General features: G+C 37.5%; 2 protein-coding genes across 3 annotated transcripts; both read left to right on the forward strand.

Annotated features, from left to right (window-relative positions):
* Positions 1-610: 610 nt before the first annotated feature.
* On the forward strand, positions 611-4,102 carry LOC110161735 (uncharacterized). 2 transcript variants are annotated; one of them, XR_008632238.1, is made up of 8 exons: positions 611-770; positions 1,312-1,690; positions 1,778-1,888; positions 2,379-2,440; positions 2,519-2,674; positions 2,749-2,862; positions 2,941-3,070; positions 3,136-4,102. XR_008632238.1 is itself a non-coding variant. In XM_020926551.2 (7 exons), exons 2-7 carry the CDS (start codon positions 1,318-1,320, stop codon positions 2,980-2,982), a joined length of 858 nt encoding a protein of 285 aa, XP_020782210.1. In that variant the 5' UTR covers positions 611-770; positions 1,312-1,317; the 3' UTR covers positions 2,983-4,102. The 2 variants fall into 2 exon arrangements, 1 of the variants encoding a protein (XP_020782210.1); XM_020926551.2 differs by having other exon boundaries at positions 2,941-4,102.
* Positions 4,103-4,459: 357 nt separating this feature from the next.
* On the forward strand, positions 4,460-16,542 carry LOC129408999 (uncharacterized). The gene is made up of 3 exons (XM_055154095.1): positions 4,460-5,073; positions 9,237-9,343; positions 16,525-16,542. Exons 1-3 carry the CDS (start codon positions 4,527-4,529, stop codon positions 16,540-16,542), a joined length of 672 nt encoding a protein of 223 aa, XP_055010070.1. The 5' UTR covers positions 4,460-4,526.
* The last annotated feature ends 345 nt before the right edge of the window (positions 16,543-16,887 follow it).

The raw sequence follows: 16,887 nt of genomic DNA on the forward strand, positions 1-16,887 counted from the left end.
GGAAATTTCCACATTTTTTCATCAGCTCAGTACACACTTATTCAAGTGGGTTCGCTGCACTGAAAACTGTTTTTGTGGACTATATGCTGAATATGACTGGGTTCATATCTAAGGTGGGCTTCAGACAGAAAAAGCTTTCAGTCCAAATGTTAGAATTTTTTTCCCTCTAAATTTTCTCAAATAGGACACATTTTATGAAATATGGGAGCAATTTAATTAATACACTTTTTTATGATCTAACCCAAAACATTACCCCATACGCTCCCTTAGGCAAAATTTTATCTTTGTTTCAGTAAGCTACATTGTGCTCTCTTTTATATACATCTACAAAATCAACAAGAAAGTTGCACGTATTTTCCTCCCTTTTTAACTGTATTGATCGGAAAAAACTTTCCCCTAAAAATAAATTAGTCTGATTCTTGATTAAGCTATGGAAAAATAAGCCTTCAACTTCAAAACCTTTTACAGCCTTTACTGTTACATAGGCACGCCCATATGTTACACAACACGGGAAAAGTTCAGTGGCAAACAAGTGACTAAGGAAGTAGTTGATAAGTTTATAAGTGTAGCTGCAATTACTGTAGCCTGACATAAAAGTATTCAGATTGGGCGGATTACGTTGGTGTTGCGTTTGCGCAGATGGGCGTCTGTGGGCGGGGCACCGGGGCACAAGAGCGCACAGCTGATCTTAAGTTGTACTGTCCTCAGAAAACGAAAGATAAGGGAAATACTAACGGCTCAGCGGTAACCTGCCCACGATTATTTTGAACGTAAGTTAACTTTTATTTCTTTTAACTTTTATTTACTTTAATTGTATCGAGCATTTTATGGGTATTCAAAACAAGACTAGAAAGGGCGTTTTGTTTGTCGGTGTAGTCGAAGTTGATCGCCGATTTAGCTGTGTCACTATAAAAGTTTCTAAATAAAGACAGTTTGGCTTGTTTAGCCAGTTATAAAGATTTTTGTTCACGTAATAGAGTAATTTTGAATAGTAGCGTGGTGGGAGAGGGCAGAATGAACAGCTCAACAGGTAGCCTATTGAGCGAAACTAAAGGGCATGTCCCAACTCATCCCAGAGCTTGTACATTACCACTAGGTGTCATAAAAACACCATAAATGTCTCTCAGAATGTTCTTCGTCAAAGTTGTAAAATAAATTAGTTGTATGCAGAGCAGGGGCGGGGCATGTTGACAACGAAATGTTTTCTCAATATTCATAAATGTTTGTTTGTTGTTTTTGTGTTTTTCCGTACAAATAATGACCATGCCTATGATACACCTGTTGACCCCTCCTCCTCTTGGCTACCAACAGTGAAAGATGGCTAATGGACATGTGGAAATCCATGACCTCTTCAGTGGCCAAAATGGGATCACCAGCAGCACAGAGTCTAAGAAGTACACATCCTGCTTAGAGAGCTCTGAAGACATGGTGGAGTTTCGGATCCTTATGGCCTATGCACAGAGGCGGAGACCAAAGGACGCAAGTCAGGAAAATTCAAGTACACCTCATAATAATAATCCGTCAACACAGACTGAAGGGGCCAAGGCTGAGAAGAAGAAAAAGAAGAAGAAGAAGAAGATATTTAAAAAACTCCCCAAAGTCCTGACTTGTTTAAAACCACAGACTAAAGAAGAGATCCCCAGTCCATGTGATGGTGAAAAGGACACAAGCATTCCTTCATTTAGATCTGGTAAGTAGGCCTACTTAAGTTAGCCATGCAATATAGTACAATATTATTTTGAACAAAATATTGACAGAATATTAATTAATTTTCCAGGATGGCTGCAAAAAGAGGATTTTGAAGATTGCAAGATTGCAATTCGACTGGCAGAAATCTCTGATGAAATCCCATTTGTTCCTCCAGACATAGAAAGTGATGCTCCGGAGGGTGAGCTATTTCACAAGATTTAACCCAAATATCAATTATGCATTGTTGTTATGTAAATATGAACTTAAGCTGTGGAAGTTCATGTGATTTAATATGTGACTTGGCGTATTGGTATCACAGTGGTTTTCTCCCCACACGGACAATGTTGATGTGACATTATATTTTAAACTGCCCATAGTTTTTAATAAAGATGGGCACGTCAGAATTCTCTGATAGAATTTGCTGTCTAATTGCAGTTTTGACCTGGTTTATGGTTATTTCTTTATAATTACTGGCCTATCTATATAAAACAAAATACTGTTATAATGTGTAATGTCCTCTCAGTGACCACAACCTTACTTTCACAATTGCTTCAAAAAGTTACAGTATTGACTACTGCACTTCATTTGATATTTTTCGTTTGTTGTTTTTCTTGTTCTTTGTTATTCTTTAGGAAAACTTGTTTTAAGATAAAATTGGTTTTGTTACTAATGTAAATTATTTTTGCTAGATGAAGTGGAGAAAGTAATTGGCTTGATTCTGCGGGATGCTGGAGACAGATTGTATGAGAAGGTATGATGCACTTACCATCATCTTAAATTGACATTTACTGTGTGAAGGTCATTCATTTATTTTATTTATTATGAACAGGAACTGAAAGACAAAAACATTGTTGACCTCCTGGGAAACTATAGCTTTTTTGAAAACGTAATATTATCCCTCCTTAAAAGAATGGGCCTCAGTACTAACACTGAAAGTCTTGGTCCAAAAGTGTCGCCCAAAACACAAATAGCTGTCGCTTGTGAGGTAGGAAAAATGCAGAATATGTTGTAATAACTTGTCAACTGTGGTATTTTACTTAAATGTTTTGTCACTAACAGGCCACCACTCGTTTGTCTGTTTTGGACACATTGCCGATGAACCGGCTGCTGGGCCATGGAGCCAGATTCTTAAAGACTCACTTTTCATCATGGGCAGAGCAACAGGGCGGTTATGTATGTGAACATACACCCCAAACTTTAAAATAATTTCGACTACTTTTACTAAATATTGTATTTATTCATTGTTTTCAGGAGAAAGCTTTTTACAGTCAAGAAGATGATGATGTCTGTTGACCCCTAATGATGCGTTGTGTTCATATTTGAACCTCCCTTCATCCAACTCATGGAACCACCGTTCTGCTCTTGAGAGAACTTGATCTGAACTTTTAGTTTAAATTAAAAATATGTAGTGTGCCTCAGTTGCCGTATGCCCAGCGACTGAGGCACACTACATATTTTTTTATTTTTTGTATATTTATGTTTACAATTTGATCACAGATCAGACAGTGCCATAACCTGTATTAGCGTATTGAATCAAGAGCGTTCAATTGAACGTTCAAGGAACTAATAGGAAGAGACTATGCAAATGAAAAACTTTACTTTCTATGGTTTAAATTTGTCTTCACTTGTCAGCACTTTTTACTTTTTTTCCCCTCTGATATAAAAGGCTTATAAAATGAAGATTATAATATTACCATGTAATAAAAAATTAAAAAATCATCAACAGTACCCTATGGTGAATGTTTTCGATTTGCAGTAGGCCCAGATGCTGCACTGGTAGCATATGATCGTGTTTCAGTAATCCAACAAAGGTCAGACACCAAATAACTGTGACTAAAATTATAAAATGTTTATGTCAGTATAATACAGACTGTGTGGGTACAATGTGTACAATGGGTAAAATTCAGTAAGCAAGAATGACTTATTAATTACAGGGGATACTTATTACATTTGTCACTGAGGGACAGAAGGACAGGAGGACATTGGACAAACTGCTTTCCGTCGTACGCACTCCTGTTCACCCTCTACACCAGACTATAGGAGCACAGAGGAGCCTAACAGGCTCTGCTCAAACAGTGAGATATACAGAACTAGATTCTTACCATACTCCATACAACTATACAACTGTACAACTCCCCCTGTGTAGCTATTATTGTATTTCTATATTTAATTTCTGTGACGCTGTTTAAATCCAGGCTCAAAACATTTCTGTTTAACTGTGCATATAACTTAAAGGTTTTCATTCCGCACTCTTCTCTCCAATTTATGTCTCTCTTTTTAATTTTAATCTTCATGATTATTTATGTTTTGATTTCTTTTTATTATGATTTTAATGTATTTCTTATTCTGTAAAGCACTTTGAATTACTTTGTGTACTTGTGCTATACAAATAAACTTGCCTTGCCTTGCCTAATTTTTAGTTGTACTTATAGATTTATATACTATGCCTTACTTGACACCAGTCACTTGCTTTTTGTGATTTCTTGAAATTATTACCATTTCTATTTTTGCTCTTTGTTGTTATAATATATTATGATGTGTGATCTGCTGTGTCTAAAGTCTAAGAGACACTTAAAAGTTAATGAACATCATTTTTCATTGTAGAATATCTTGTGCTTTTTGTGCATCTCCACTGGTGAAATCAGATATCGCATTCCTGTATACGTCGGACTGTGCGCAGGTGATAAAGTGATAAAATGAGACCAAACCCGTTTTCTGCAGGCTTCTTCAGGCACTGAAGACTCACTCCAGCTCACTACAACAACAAATGGAGTGTCAAGTCTTCAAGGCTCAGAGCTTTACTGACTCACAGTTGACGTAGAAGAGTAGCCTGCGTAATGTTTAACGTAGTGCACCAAGGTCGGAAATGCGTGCCCCGTGCTTCGCTGTCCGTTGACGCCCCGTTAGGTGTGCACGCGGTAAACATAACCAGCCGCGCGACTGTCAAAGAGGCACCAGAGGGAACGTGGCCTCCACCGGATCCCAAAATGCGCGTGTCCAAGGACGGTAAAGCGGGCGTCGCGAGGGTTGTACGGAGACATCTGTCTCCTCAGTCCAAAAGTCTGGACATCTTGGAGTGGCATCAGAAGGGCCAGTCAGAGAGGACAGATCAAGACACTTTATTTAGTCCAACGGAGCACAAACACAGGGCAGGGGCACAGAGAGAAGTCACAGACGGACACGATGTAGGTCCAGCGGGAGGACCACCGAGAAACCGGAAAAAGGGCTTCAGACCCCCGGACGTGAGGACCATCTTCACCGAGGAGAGAGACCCCCGAGTCAAAGAGGAGTCCGGAGAGGGGCATGTGTTCGGGCCCAGTGACGGGGGCGCCTGGTGTGATGTTTGCTGCCAGTACATCATCCAACAAGGACTTACCTGTGCAGGTGAGTGTGAACCATTGGCCCATTAGTCTCAGGCAGAAGTGACTAGAGTAGGCTGTACTGAACAATGAATAACATTAGGCCTAGTTCTCTTTTTATGTTCTATTTTATACAGGTGCCATTAACTACACTTCTGCAATGATATAGTCTAGTAAGTTTAAAGGTGGTAATTTTGTCAACTGGAATGGGCATCATGTCAGAGTTGTCTTACAAATAGGACTCACACATGTGATGAGGAAATTGATACAGACAGATAAACCATTTGCATGAGTAGCTTGCTGTCCTGTGGAACAACCCCAGCCTACTGTAGCCTACGGTAAAAAGGTGATTATTTTAAAAGGCATGGCTCTGAAATGCAGAAGGCATGCTGTTGGTATGTGGACAAGCAGGTCTGTGTTTAGGAGTTGACAAGGAAACCAGTGCATTGTATCAATGGCCCTCCTCCTGATCACTCCTCCTTAGAGATGAACAATGACAGGAGCATTCACAGACCAGGCAAGTAGGCGTCATGGTGTTTGGCATCTAACACTGAACCACCTACAAAGATACTGTAACGTCACACACAAAGCCAACTGTTTTATGACTAACTATAGCCTAGATGACAGTTCAGTTTATTCTCAAGCAAAACTACCCATGTTATAGACTAATCTTTTGTTTATTCCAGGGCAATTAACACCTACCACGATGAAATTTAAACAAAGATTGTAAATTATTTTATTGAATTGCACATGAGTCTCCTATAAACCCTTTTCATATAGGTTTCACAACAATAGAACTGCAAATTTCACTCTTACACCACCAATTACAAGACATGACTGCAGTCCTCTTGGGCCTAATTCCTCTTATGTAATAGCCAGTTGCTGTGGTTTAATAGCTACTCAGGAAGCCTCTTGGCTCCTATTGATGTGAACATGGAGTGACCACTCCTCAGAACAAACTCACAGACTTTCAGAGGTGACTTTGCTTTTATCCTTGGGACATGTTTTTACTCCTGGTTCAATTATTAAACACCACAAACAGTTACTTAAGGGCAGCGAGGCACAACATAGAGTTTACTCATTACTTGGTTTCTGAGACAGGGCACCTCTCTCTGGGTTGTCCGGTTACTGGCATGTAGTGTATTGTGTTGGTGTGTATCCTGACACATAGGCCTTCCTGTTGCTGCAAGTAATAATAAAGTAATAATTGATTGAAAGACAACAAACCTTAAACTCCCCAACTCTACCTTACATAATAATCACAAGTTCAAATTTAGTTTTCTGGACATTTTTTTCAGTTGATATCATACTTGAGTCTCTTTGCAAATTATTTAAGTAATAATAAAATGCTGTTGTTGCTTGGCAAGGTATAGACTTTGCCTGCATGAATGTGGTGTGTGAGTGATTGGTGGTGATTGGAGTCTTGCTTTTGTCAGTCTAGCTGTATTGTCAGCTGTATCGTGTATGGCAAAATACACATTTGAAGACATTACAAGAATAATGATTAAAAAATAGATATAAATATTGATATGCTGCTATAAAAATCACTTCTACTAAATGACATAGACATAAATATATACTGCACACAACTTCTTACAAATCGTAATTGCTTATTTGATTAAAATCACGGCTTAGATAATGAGACTGATTTATGTCTGCTGACAGAGGACAGTCTCTATGTGAGTCCTGTGCCCAGTGCAGTGTGTCAGCTGCCCTCTCTGTTTGTTCAGAGGCTCTGACAGTTTGTCACCAAAAGACACAAAATACCCTGTACTGCCCATCACACTCACAATGAGGGTCAAAGCTCACAAGGGCAGCTACTCTCTAGACTGAAGCTGGGGACATTATGGACATGTACAACCAAGAAGACTATTGTGTGAATATCGGACTTATACTAAGTGGTTTTTGGGTATAGGTTTAAATATTGGCACAGGAGGTGATTAATGTCAAGAGAGTGTCAGAATAATGGGCTTTACAAAAGGTTTTGGACGAACTTTGAGAAGGATGTCTGGCTTTTTCTATCGATTTCCAAAACTGATGCGCACCTCCAGGAGAATGCAGCTCAATCTGCTGTGGAGGAATTCTGGTGAGTGACAAAGATGACACTATCTATATAAACCCTGTATATCTCAAATACACTTTCTGAAATGTGGTTTAAACAGCTTTTAGATGTTGTATAATGAGTTCATAGTTCCTGCATATGTACAAACCCTTTTACTTGATAGACACTGTTGAGAAAATATATTCCAAATATGCAAAATTGAATGGAAATAATTTGGATGCAGATTAACTGATAGGAATAAAAGTAAGATAGACATGTAAACATTCCACATATGGTGGTGTAGTTATTGAACTCTAAGTTTTTTGAACATCCACAGTTGCACTTTATTGTTTGTGGACAATCACACCGTCATAACAATGCTTTGTTTACCTTTGTCCTCTGAGAACAAAACATGAAAACTGAAGAGAACAGCCTGCATTTTGGACATTTGTAGCGCTGAGTGGGACACTTCAGCTGTTCAGGGCTCAGACCAAAGGGGGTGTGTTTTAGCAGGTGAACGCTAAAGGAGCTGCAGCCTCATTGTCTGTCTGAGCACTGAGCTCATTTGATTAGATGTTGGGTGCTAAAAGTTTACAACAGTTGAGACAAAATACTCCAGACTAACATAAGAAGGTTCTTGTCTATGACCTGTGACCTTTCTGTATCTGAACAGAGGAGTTTTGAGTGTTTGAGTTGTTTTTATTGCACTGAAAGGGTTTGGGTGCTTGTCTTTATGGAATTGTTCCATTGGCTGTAATCTTCCATAGTATGGCACACAACTGTTTGAAAGCTACCTTCCAAAAAAAAAAAAAAAACCCAATACCTTTTACATGACAAGAGGCTATTCCATCCTGAAAAACTAAGATGGACCCAGTGTACTCAGTACTGACTGGTGACGTACATTTAATTACAGTAAATGGCAAAGCTGAATGCTGAATGGCACATTTTGTCTATATTTAATATGTAGAAATATGTATCAGTGTTTGCTGAAAAGTGATTCTACAATTTAAAACATTAGGCTTATGGTGTTTAATAGGTCTATTACAGGGACACAGGAAGATCTATTTGTTATTTTTGCTCTGTTTTTATAATGCAGGATTTTTTTTGTGGCTGCCAGAGCAGACAGATGACCAGAGTTAAATACACAATGAAATCCCTACAAATTACAGGATGAGAGTAACACACATTAGAGTTAGAGAGAGGGAGAGAAAGAGAAAGAGAGAGAGAGAGAAAGAGAGAGAGAGAGAGAGAGAGAGAGAGAGAGAGAGACACTGAGTCAGCAATCTCCCTCCACTGTGCACTGTCCACCAACCATCTAATGTATGACCACCTCGATGGCCTCCATTTGACTGTCAAATCACTAACACTCAGCACAATAACACAAGCGTAAGCGATACAAGCAGACAGGGAGCTTGGGCACTAAGTAAATTAGCATCCAATGAGAATAACAAGTCAAAGAAACAAGGCCAAAACAATAACAATGGACCAGTGAGGCAGAGCTGGGTAGTATAGATGGGTGTCGCTATGTGCAAACTGTCAGACAAACTCGAGCAGCAGGTGATGAGAGGGAGGCCAGCAGGTAAGAGCACAGAGTCTGTACTCTACTAAGTAGTTTTGAGTCGTTCTATTTTATTAATTTTTACTATTGTTTATTATTTATTTTATAGGTTTGTGATCATATAAATGCAGAAAAAGAAAATGCCTCTGAAAATTGTCCAATGTGCTTTTCATGGTTGTAGTTACTTTACAGAAATTATGAAAAAAAAAAATCTAACATGTGAAAAAAATGACCATCTTGACATTTTCTAGCAAATACATTTTCTCAATATATAGTTTGTCAAACTATTTATATAATTTAAATAAGTTTTAGATTGTTACCAATCAAAAGGTTACTCTCATTATTTCTGATCATGTTGATTTTATATTTTGCAGCATCTAACACTGAAAAGACAATATTGATTTAAGTAATTTGACAGAATTATTGTATTTGGCTATTTTTCCTTTCCATTGTACTTTTATACCATGTAGTACATGAGATTGTGAGATCATGATATCAAGTGTTTATTTGCATATACGTTACAACCACCACAACCAGTCCATGTGTCCTGCTCTTTGTAATGATCATGTCCCATGGTTTTTCTCTGCAGGTTGTAAATATGCCTGTCACACCACTTGTCGAGATCAAGTGTCTTTGGACTGTAACCCTGTGGCTTTCAGCCCGGACCACGTCAACAACAACAACACACCACTGCATGTGAGTACAGCAAGAAAACATAAATACATATACACAGTATAACGTATCATATTTATCTCGTCAACTAAAGGCCATCTATAAAATATCCATAAGTATTGTAATACTCTGTACTCTAGTGATGAGAAAGGGAGAAAAACGATTCATTCTCTTATTTGACCAATAGGGGGCAGTAAAGTCACATATTTATGCTGATTATCTCTCGCTTGAAGAGATTCCAATGGAGGGAGTTTCCTATTATGCATAATTTCTGACTCTTTGAAATGTGACCAATATATTGAAAAGTAACTTGGTAAATGTGTGAAACGTGGTTTAATATCCTATAGCTCCATTGCTGTTTGCCTTGTATGTGATCTTGAAGTCAAAGTGGTTGTGTGTATGATCACGTACAGATACATATGTATGATCACCATGTTACTAGGTCTTTAAAATTAGTATATTCTACTATTGTTAGTGCATATGCATTTTAAATATGCATTAAGACACCTGCTTTTGAATGCACTGAAACACACAGTCTGAACTCTCAGTTTGGTTAAAGATTTTGTGGTATTGGTTGTAATATTTTATGGACTGCTGAATTAAACCTCTTTCCACTCAGCGCTGTGGTTTCCCTGTTTAACATGTACAGGATTTGTTCAGCACATTTTAGGCTGTGCAGAGTAGTGCTGACTTTTTTGGGGATTTGCTGAATATCCATTATGAGAATATGGAATATAATTTATAGACTGATACAACATGCTTTGCTGATAGTCATCTGCAGAGCACGAAAGTACAGAAAAATAAAATCTATAGGAAATTAGAATGTTGTGTCGTTGTTTAGACAATTGGAATGAAATTGTCTTATTAAAACATCATCATGCTGAATAATAGTAAAATGGAAATTCTCTTTTTTGTTGCTTGTGTGAAACAATTTGAGGACCGTACTGCATTGGACTTCATAAAAACAATGATAATTTTCTAGACTGAATTACCAATATTGTGTTTAAACCTTAAATGTTACTTACTAATGTAGTTACTTTCAATTATCAGTACTGCTTATCTTTATTATATTACTGTATGTACATACTGTTAGATTGATGCTAACCGTCTCTCAGCAATGTGGTGTGACTGTGGGTAAAAGTGAGTAATGTGCATAGGGCTGTCAACACCATGTGATTTACACACACCTGTGACACTGCAGCATCTAGGACCACAGGCACACAGCCAGGGCATCAGGTTCAGTTACCCTGCTGTTGAAATGAGAGGGGACAGGCAGACAGGGAGACAGACAGCTCAGGGATCTGTCTCTGAAATATACTTAGTCTTTACATTCTTGGCCTAAGAGACATCAGCATCCCCTTAACAACTAAGATTGATATAGCCTATCCCTATAACATTTTCAGTGTCATTTTCAGACAGTGTCATTAATACTGCAATGTACAGATCCTTATTGTTAATTTGCTATATCGTGGATACTCTGTTGCTAAAAATAGGAGCACAGTGTTGGAAAATGTTCTTGGTATAATGTTGAGAGCTTGTAAAAGTATCCGTTAAGTGCTATTTTTAGATTATAGTTTCAAATTTAGTCTTATTATCATATCCATATATTCCCTATATCGTAAACAGTCCACATCTCATGAAGAAGCATGTACAGTAGAACTAGTTCAAATGACCATTATTTTCTTTCTCCCTGTATCCCTATGTGAGCATGTTACAAAATGCAAACCTGTATCTTTTGTGTTGTTTCCTCCCTGCTATCACAGCAGTTATAGTTTTGTTCATGTTGACAGCACTGACACAAGTACTGATAAATGAAACCCTGTATGACCCCTTGTGTTAATAAGGTAATTAAAAAGCCAAAGAAAACTCATGAACATTCTTCTCAATCCAGACCATGTTGATTTTCCCTCCCTGTGCTTTGTGCTAAAACCTGTGTTTGTCTTTCCCAGTGAACAGGAAGTGAGGGCCGCAGTAAGTGCCTCATCTCTGTAAGTCATTGACAGACAGTTCTTGAAACTAAATGGACGAGAGCTAGCTTAGTTTATCCCAGCTATTACTTTTTTGAAATTTTTTAAATAATGCATTGTAGTGAAGTCATATTTAGTTTAATATTAAATAACTTTTGACTCATTCTCATGCATTTACAATTTTATTGATCAAACAGTGCATTTGTATTGCCATATAATATATTATCAGACTTTATAAAACCCAACTGGCTAGAATAGCAAGTTGACATTGGCAAGGGACTGACATTAAAAGCTCAAGATATTACATTTTAAAAGTTAGAAGAATGTTAATGCATTTTCCCTCCAGGTTTTACGTTACTCAATAAAAGACACTGGCCCAGTTACTGATGGGGCGGGGACCGCAGAGGTGCACTTTTTCCCACAAATACAAACACGAGAAACCCACCATAAAGGGCTTTACGTGGTTGTATACAGTTGCATGTTACAATTAGCCTCCTCTTTCCCAGAGTAAAGGGTATTCCTCTCACTTTGTTGACTATATAAAGTGTCTATTTAAAAAGTAATTTATTGTTTTTAAAGTGTCTATGTCTATTTGCTTTTTGCAGAAAGTTTTCCTAATTTTACACCTTAATCCAGGCTTCTGGATAAATCTCAACAAGATTTTCTAATCTGGGTGTTTAACTTTCAGTTGAAATACAAGGTCTACTTAGTATTAACTTTTCTCAGCAGGAAATATCTTTGGCAGAAAGATTAGTCAAAGTGAGATTCAGCATAAAAACAACAGCCAACACCTGCTACTAAATTATTTGCATTGGAACTGTTTAATGTTATGTCATACCTACAAACCACAGCCCACAAGGTTCATCCTTGTCTTTCATACAAAAATCTTCTAGATATACATTTTAAACTATTGAAATATTCAAGGAATATATTTTTGTGAACACACCACTACCCCCATATCCTAAACCTTATGTGCCTCTTAATCCAGCTGCATTGTCTACTCATTTTACTATAGCCTACAAGAAGGAGGCTAAAACCCACTGATATGAGCTGGGGTAGAGCAAGTTCACAGTGTTAATAAGTGTATATCATAGCGATTGTAGATCTCATTGTAGATTTTAAAGAACAAATAGAAATTCACTTAAATTTTGAACATTCACCTTCTTTTAAACATGCAACAATACACAGCAGAGGTAATAGCAGAGGTAATGCAAGATACAGTACAAGTCAGATACCTGTTCTACAAAAACAATAAAGAATACAATTTATTTACTGATTTACAAAACAGACTCACTCCTAATCCTAATCGTAAAGCCTAAATAAGTGCAAATAATTACATCTCTTCATGTTGTGGCTTGTACTATATTTATTGTTACAGTCAAACCCAGAGCCGGATGAGCTGCAGCAGTGAGTTACAGTGTAATCTTTGTGGATTGTCTGGGATTAACTGGTCAGACCAAAGACAAAAGCTCCTCCCGCATCAGTCATGTGTGTGTATGTGCCTTATATACTGGACATGAGCCAACAGCTTAGACCCACCAACGTGTTGTCATCATCTCCAATGTAGTCTGTGGCATGTCCCAACTAGACCAGAGTGAACAGGGTTGGCTTATTCACAATGTATGCTTGTATATTTGTGCCTACCAATGACTGTTTACACCCCTATCTTTCACCATATCAAATGTATGTTATGATAATTGTAAGAAGAAAAGGCAGAATACATTTTATTATTATTCATGGTTATCAGCATCAAGACCACACATCCCTACTCCTGTCCCACATTTTATAAAAAACATTCTGTGTAATACATTTGTGTGTAGGATGTTAATCTTAGGTAAAAAGGATGTTTTATAGCTGGAGTCGTTTCTGTGTGTAGATATGGGCAGGTTCAAATCAAAACACGGATGCTTATCATGGAAATAGGCTGTGTAGGTTATTTGTGTTGCACTTATCTTGGATCCTGTCGTTATCCCACCCCATCAGCTTCAGATAGGGGCTGCCCTGGATATGAGCTCACTGTACAATCTACACTATTCATAATGTTTCACAGAAGTGTCTTGGCAGGCCATAGAAAACCTAATATGAGCTGCCGACAGACCTCAAATTGTAACTTGTGTTGAACCAAAATACAGCACTGCACATATTGACAGAATGTGTTGCTTTTTAATAAAACTCCAACTCACTTAAGCCGCTCAAAATTTATGTTAGAGTTCAGGCACTCTATAAAGACGGGGTTGAGCAAAGAGGTTAAGTTGGCAGTGTAAAGTGATCCCTATGGGCCAGTAAGTCTTACAAATGTGTACGCATGAATGAGTGTTTTGGTCTAATAATAGTTTGACTACTTAATAGAATATGAACTTTAAGAGCTTTGGGTATCTTGGAAGTATTTTTTTATAAATCCAGTGTTTTTTTGTTGTTTTTTAAAGTACTTGTAGGTATAATTTGCAAAGTTACACATCTGAAAGTAAAAGTTATGATTAGACATTGTTAATTAAACCCCTTGATTTATGAAGTATTAGGGTAAAGTAGACCAAACTAGAATCATGAGTTGCTTTCAGATTACAGTAAAGCCACAGCCCAAATATTGTGTGTGTAACCAATATTTTTAAATCTATTACAATGAGCGCACTTGTAGTAAAGTTGAAGTAGACTTCACAAATTAACACTCACAAAATGTATTTATTTGGGGCATACAACTATTCCCATTTAAAGAAGTCAGTACTCATGTATTTACAAGGTTACGGTTTGTTAAGGTCAAACAAACTAATGACACGAAGACTGTGGAAGCTAAGAAAAGAAGAATATCAGCTCCATAAATTTGGGATACTGATACATGAAAAACAAAGAAACTGCATTTTGATCCATATAGATATTAGCATAATAGCATAATATTGTATTTCCCTATCTTGTTATCACCATATATTACTCAACTGTGAATTTAACTTCACAATGGTGCTCAGTCTCTGTCAGTCACACTTCATTACATAGTAGTTGCTTTGGCCCAGCTGTGGTCCGGGCCTCACATTCACATGCAAGCCTCTGCCTCTCTTGATTATGTGATACACTAGAATGAAGTGTGTGGACTTTGCCTTCTTCTTTGATCACAAGATCTTCAAGTGTTTTGTCTGTCAAGATGAACTACTGACTCTGGAGGGGGAACAAAGGGTTCAAGGGACACATACACACGCAACAATAAACTTGTTTAATCTAAAAATATAGTCTGTTTACCATATGTTCTGACAATGGCCTGCAGGGAGATACCTTAACAGATTTTTACACTTTGGGGATCAGTTACATTTTCCTATGGCATTTGGTGTGGACATTCATCATGTGCAAGTCGTACCCCAAAAGACTGCTTCATTACAGTCATTTCCTGATTCTAATTTTCTTTAAAAGCAGAACTGAGCCGTCTAATCTTCAGATATTCAAATTTTCAAATGAGCAAATTACTAAACTCAAAAGTTAGGATTTGCTGACATATTTGTAAAAAGTCAAGAAATTCATCAAGTCATTTACATTCTTCATCATAGAAGAGAGCTAATTATACAGTGAGCAATGAAAAATGTGCATAGTTTTGCCATAGCATTTAACAATTTTGAATGGTTAAAGGTACTCAAAGTAGCACCTATAAATTGGAAGCTGAAAATCATGCATAATAATAATAATTGTTATGTAACTACACAAAATGACCACAAAAAAGGCAAAACATTTTCAGAGTTTGCAGTATGTACAATAATGGGTTTCTCACATGTCTGACACCATCTTTCTTTTGGTTTACATCATTAACATAAGTCAACCCCATCGGACATGTCTTTCTAAATTAGACTAAACTGGTTTCGTGAGCAGCCCCCACCCCACTTTCAAACACACACCTGGCCATGCATTACTTTTTACACACTCATATGTTTTGTTTCGGCCCCTCCTCTCACTCCTCTATATCGCTGTCACCTTCTCTGTATTACTGCATCTTTACTGAGTGAGGTCATAGGGGCCCAAAGGGGGAAGAATCAGTGTCTACCTTTTTGTTTCTTTATGAATATGGAACATTTGACCCCTAAGTTAGCTTTTTAGAGTTTACCCTATCCTTTCTCCATGTTTACTATTACTATGACAACATTCTCTCTATTCTAGATGGGATATTTAATGGCTGAATACCTTTCATAGCTCAGCCCTAAAATCATAGCTTTGAGCTAAGTGTTTAGATGTTTTGGAAAGTGCCTCATGCTCTGTAACATCAGTCATAATGAATCGTGAGCTGTTTGTTTAAAGTGCTTAAAAGTGTAACCCAGGCATATTTCCATAATGCCTTTTTAAATGTATATAATATATGCTATTTTCAAGATAGGCAATGTTTTACACATGGACCTACGACTTTAGAGGTTTGTTGTATATTATCTTAAAGCTACCCTCACAGGAATGTAAGTAATGTGTAACGAGAATGGCTTTGGGCCAAAGTGACCAACAGGTTAAGACCACTGACCGTGATCCAAGCCGGTTTACTCTAGGTGGGACTGTCATATGACCTCCTATAGTTTTTGTCAATATGAAGCACTTACTCTTCACAGTTTCACAACAACAACAAAAAAGAAAGAAAGAATATGCCTAAATGACAAAATGCTATTTACTCTTACAGTACTATGTCAACTTGGGATGCCTGACTGCTTATCAGCTGTGTGCTGCAATGTCAGTGGTTCGTGAGAGAGTGGTTTGGCTCTCCCTAATGTAACAAATTTATTTTTAGGTCTCTCTGAAATGTGGCTGGTCTTCAATTTAAACATGTGCTCCTTAACTTGGCCTATAAAGATGCCTTCAGTAAGATCTGAAAGAAATGAATGAACAGGCATGATGCACCCACAATGCTGGCTATAAAGGGTCAATTAAGTATATTTCTGGTAGCACATGTGGGGCCCAGATTAATTTGCTTTAAACATGCACAGTATCCTATAGAGAGCATAACTGCAAGCTATTATATGTATTATAAATGTTTTTTGTTTTTTTTTAATGAAAAAAACTTTCTTCCCAGTATTTATGTGAGGAAAATCATTGGAAGTGGAATCATTAGAGTTATTGATTAATTAATTTTGATGTTAGAGGTATTTAAAGAGTTCTTAAAGTAAAGTATAAGTATAAGTATAAGTATAAGTATAAGTAAAGTATCTTTTTTAAAAAAGTATGATTAAGTTCATAATGTAGGCCACTAACATGCAGTTTACTCTGACTTGTTGCTCCTGTCCCTAGGCTGAACCTGACTCTTGACCCTTTCAAAGCTATGAGGGTAACCTGATTCTGTGCGTTCATGCTTTTGTGGGGTTTACTGTGGTTTGAGGGTGACACTGATACTTGAGGGATAAAGCTAAAGTTACAAATAAATTATGCAAAACACATGGGACAAGCCACACAATTAGAAAGATTTTTAAAAGGGGACAACGGCAAGAAGAGGGTTTTGAAAATAATGTATAGTATGAAGAATGGCTACGATAGACCAAAAGTGGCACCTAAAAATCTGATTGGCTGTGGTCTTTGGGAATCAAACAAGTGCTCCGTTAATGTGTCATTTGTGATTGGTCCGCTGTCTGTTGTGGGCGGGATCACACTGTAGCG

This window comes from Boleophthalmus pectinirostris, unplaced genomic scaffold (assembly GCF_026225935.1).
Source record: "Boleophthalmus pectinirostris isolate CB_2022bp ecotype Guang Dong unplaced genomic scaffold, ASM2622593v1 HiC_scaffold_18, whole genome shotgun sequence".
Classification (NCBI taxonomy): domain Eukaryota; kingdom Metazoa; phylum Chordata; class Actinopteri; order Gobiiformes; family Gobiidae; genus Boleophthalmus; species Boleophthalmus pectinirostris.

Coding starts and splice junctions, on each gene's coding strand:
- LOC110161735 (XM_020926551.2), top strand. CDS start 1,318: ATGGCTAATGGACATGTGGAAATCCATGACCTCTTCAGTGGCCAAAAT. Junction 1,691..1,777: donor CATTCCTTCATTTAGATCTG/GTAAGTAGGCCT, acceptor TTAATTTTCCAG/GATGGCTGCAAAAAGAGGAT. Junction 2,441..2,518: donor GAGACAGATTGTATGAGAAG/GTATGATGCACT, acceptor TATTATGAACAG/GAACTGAAAGACAAAAACAT.
- LOC129408999 (XM_055154095.1), top strand. CDS start 4,527: ATGTTTAACGTAGTGCACCAAGGTCGGAAATGCGTGCCCCGTGCTTCG. Junction 5,074..9,236: donor ACAAGGACTTACCTGTGCAG/GTGAGTGTGAAC, acceptor TTTTCTCTGCAG/GTTGTAAATATGCCTGTCAC.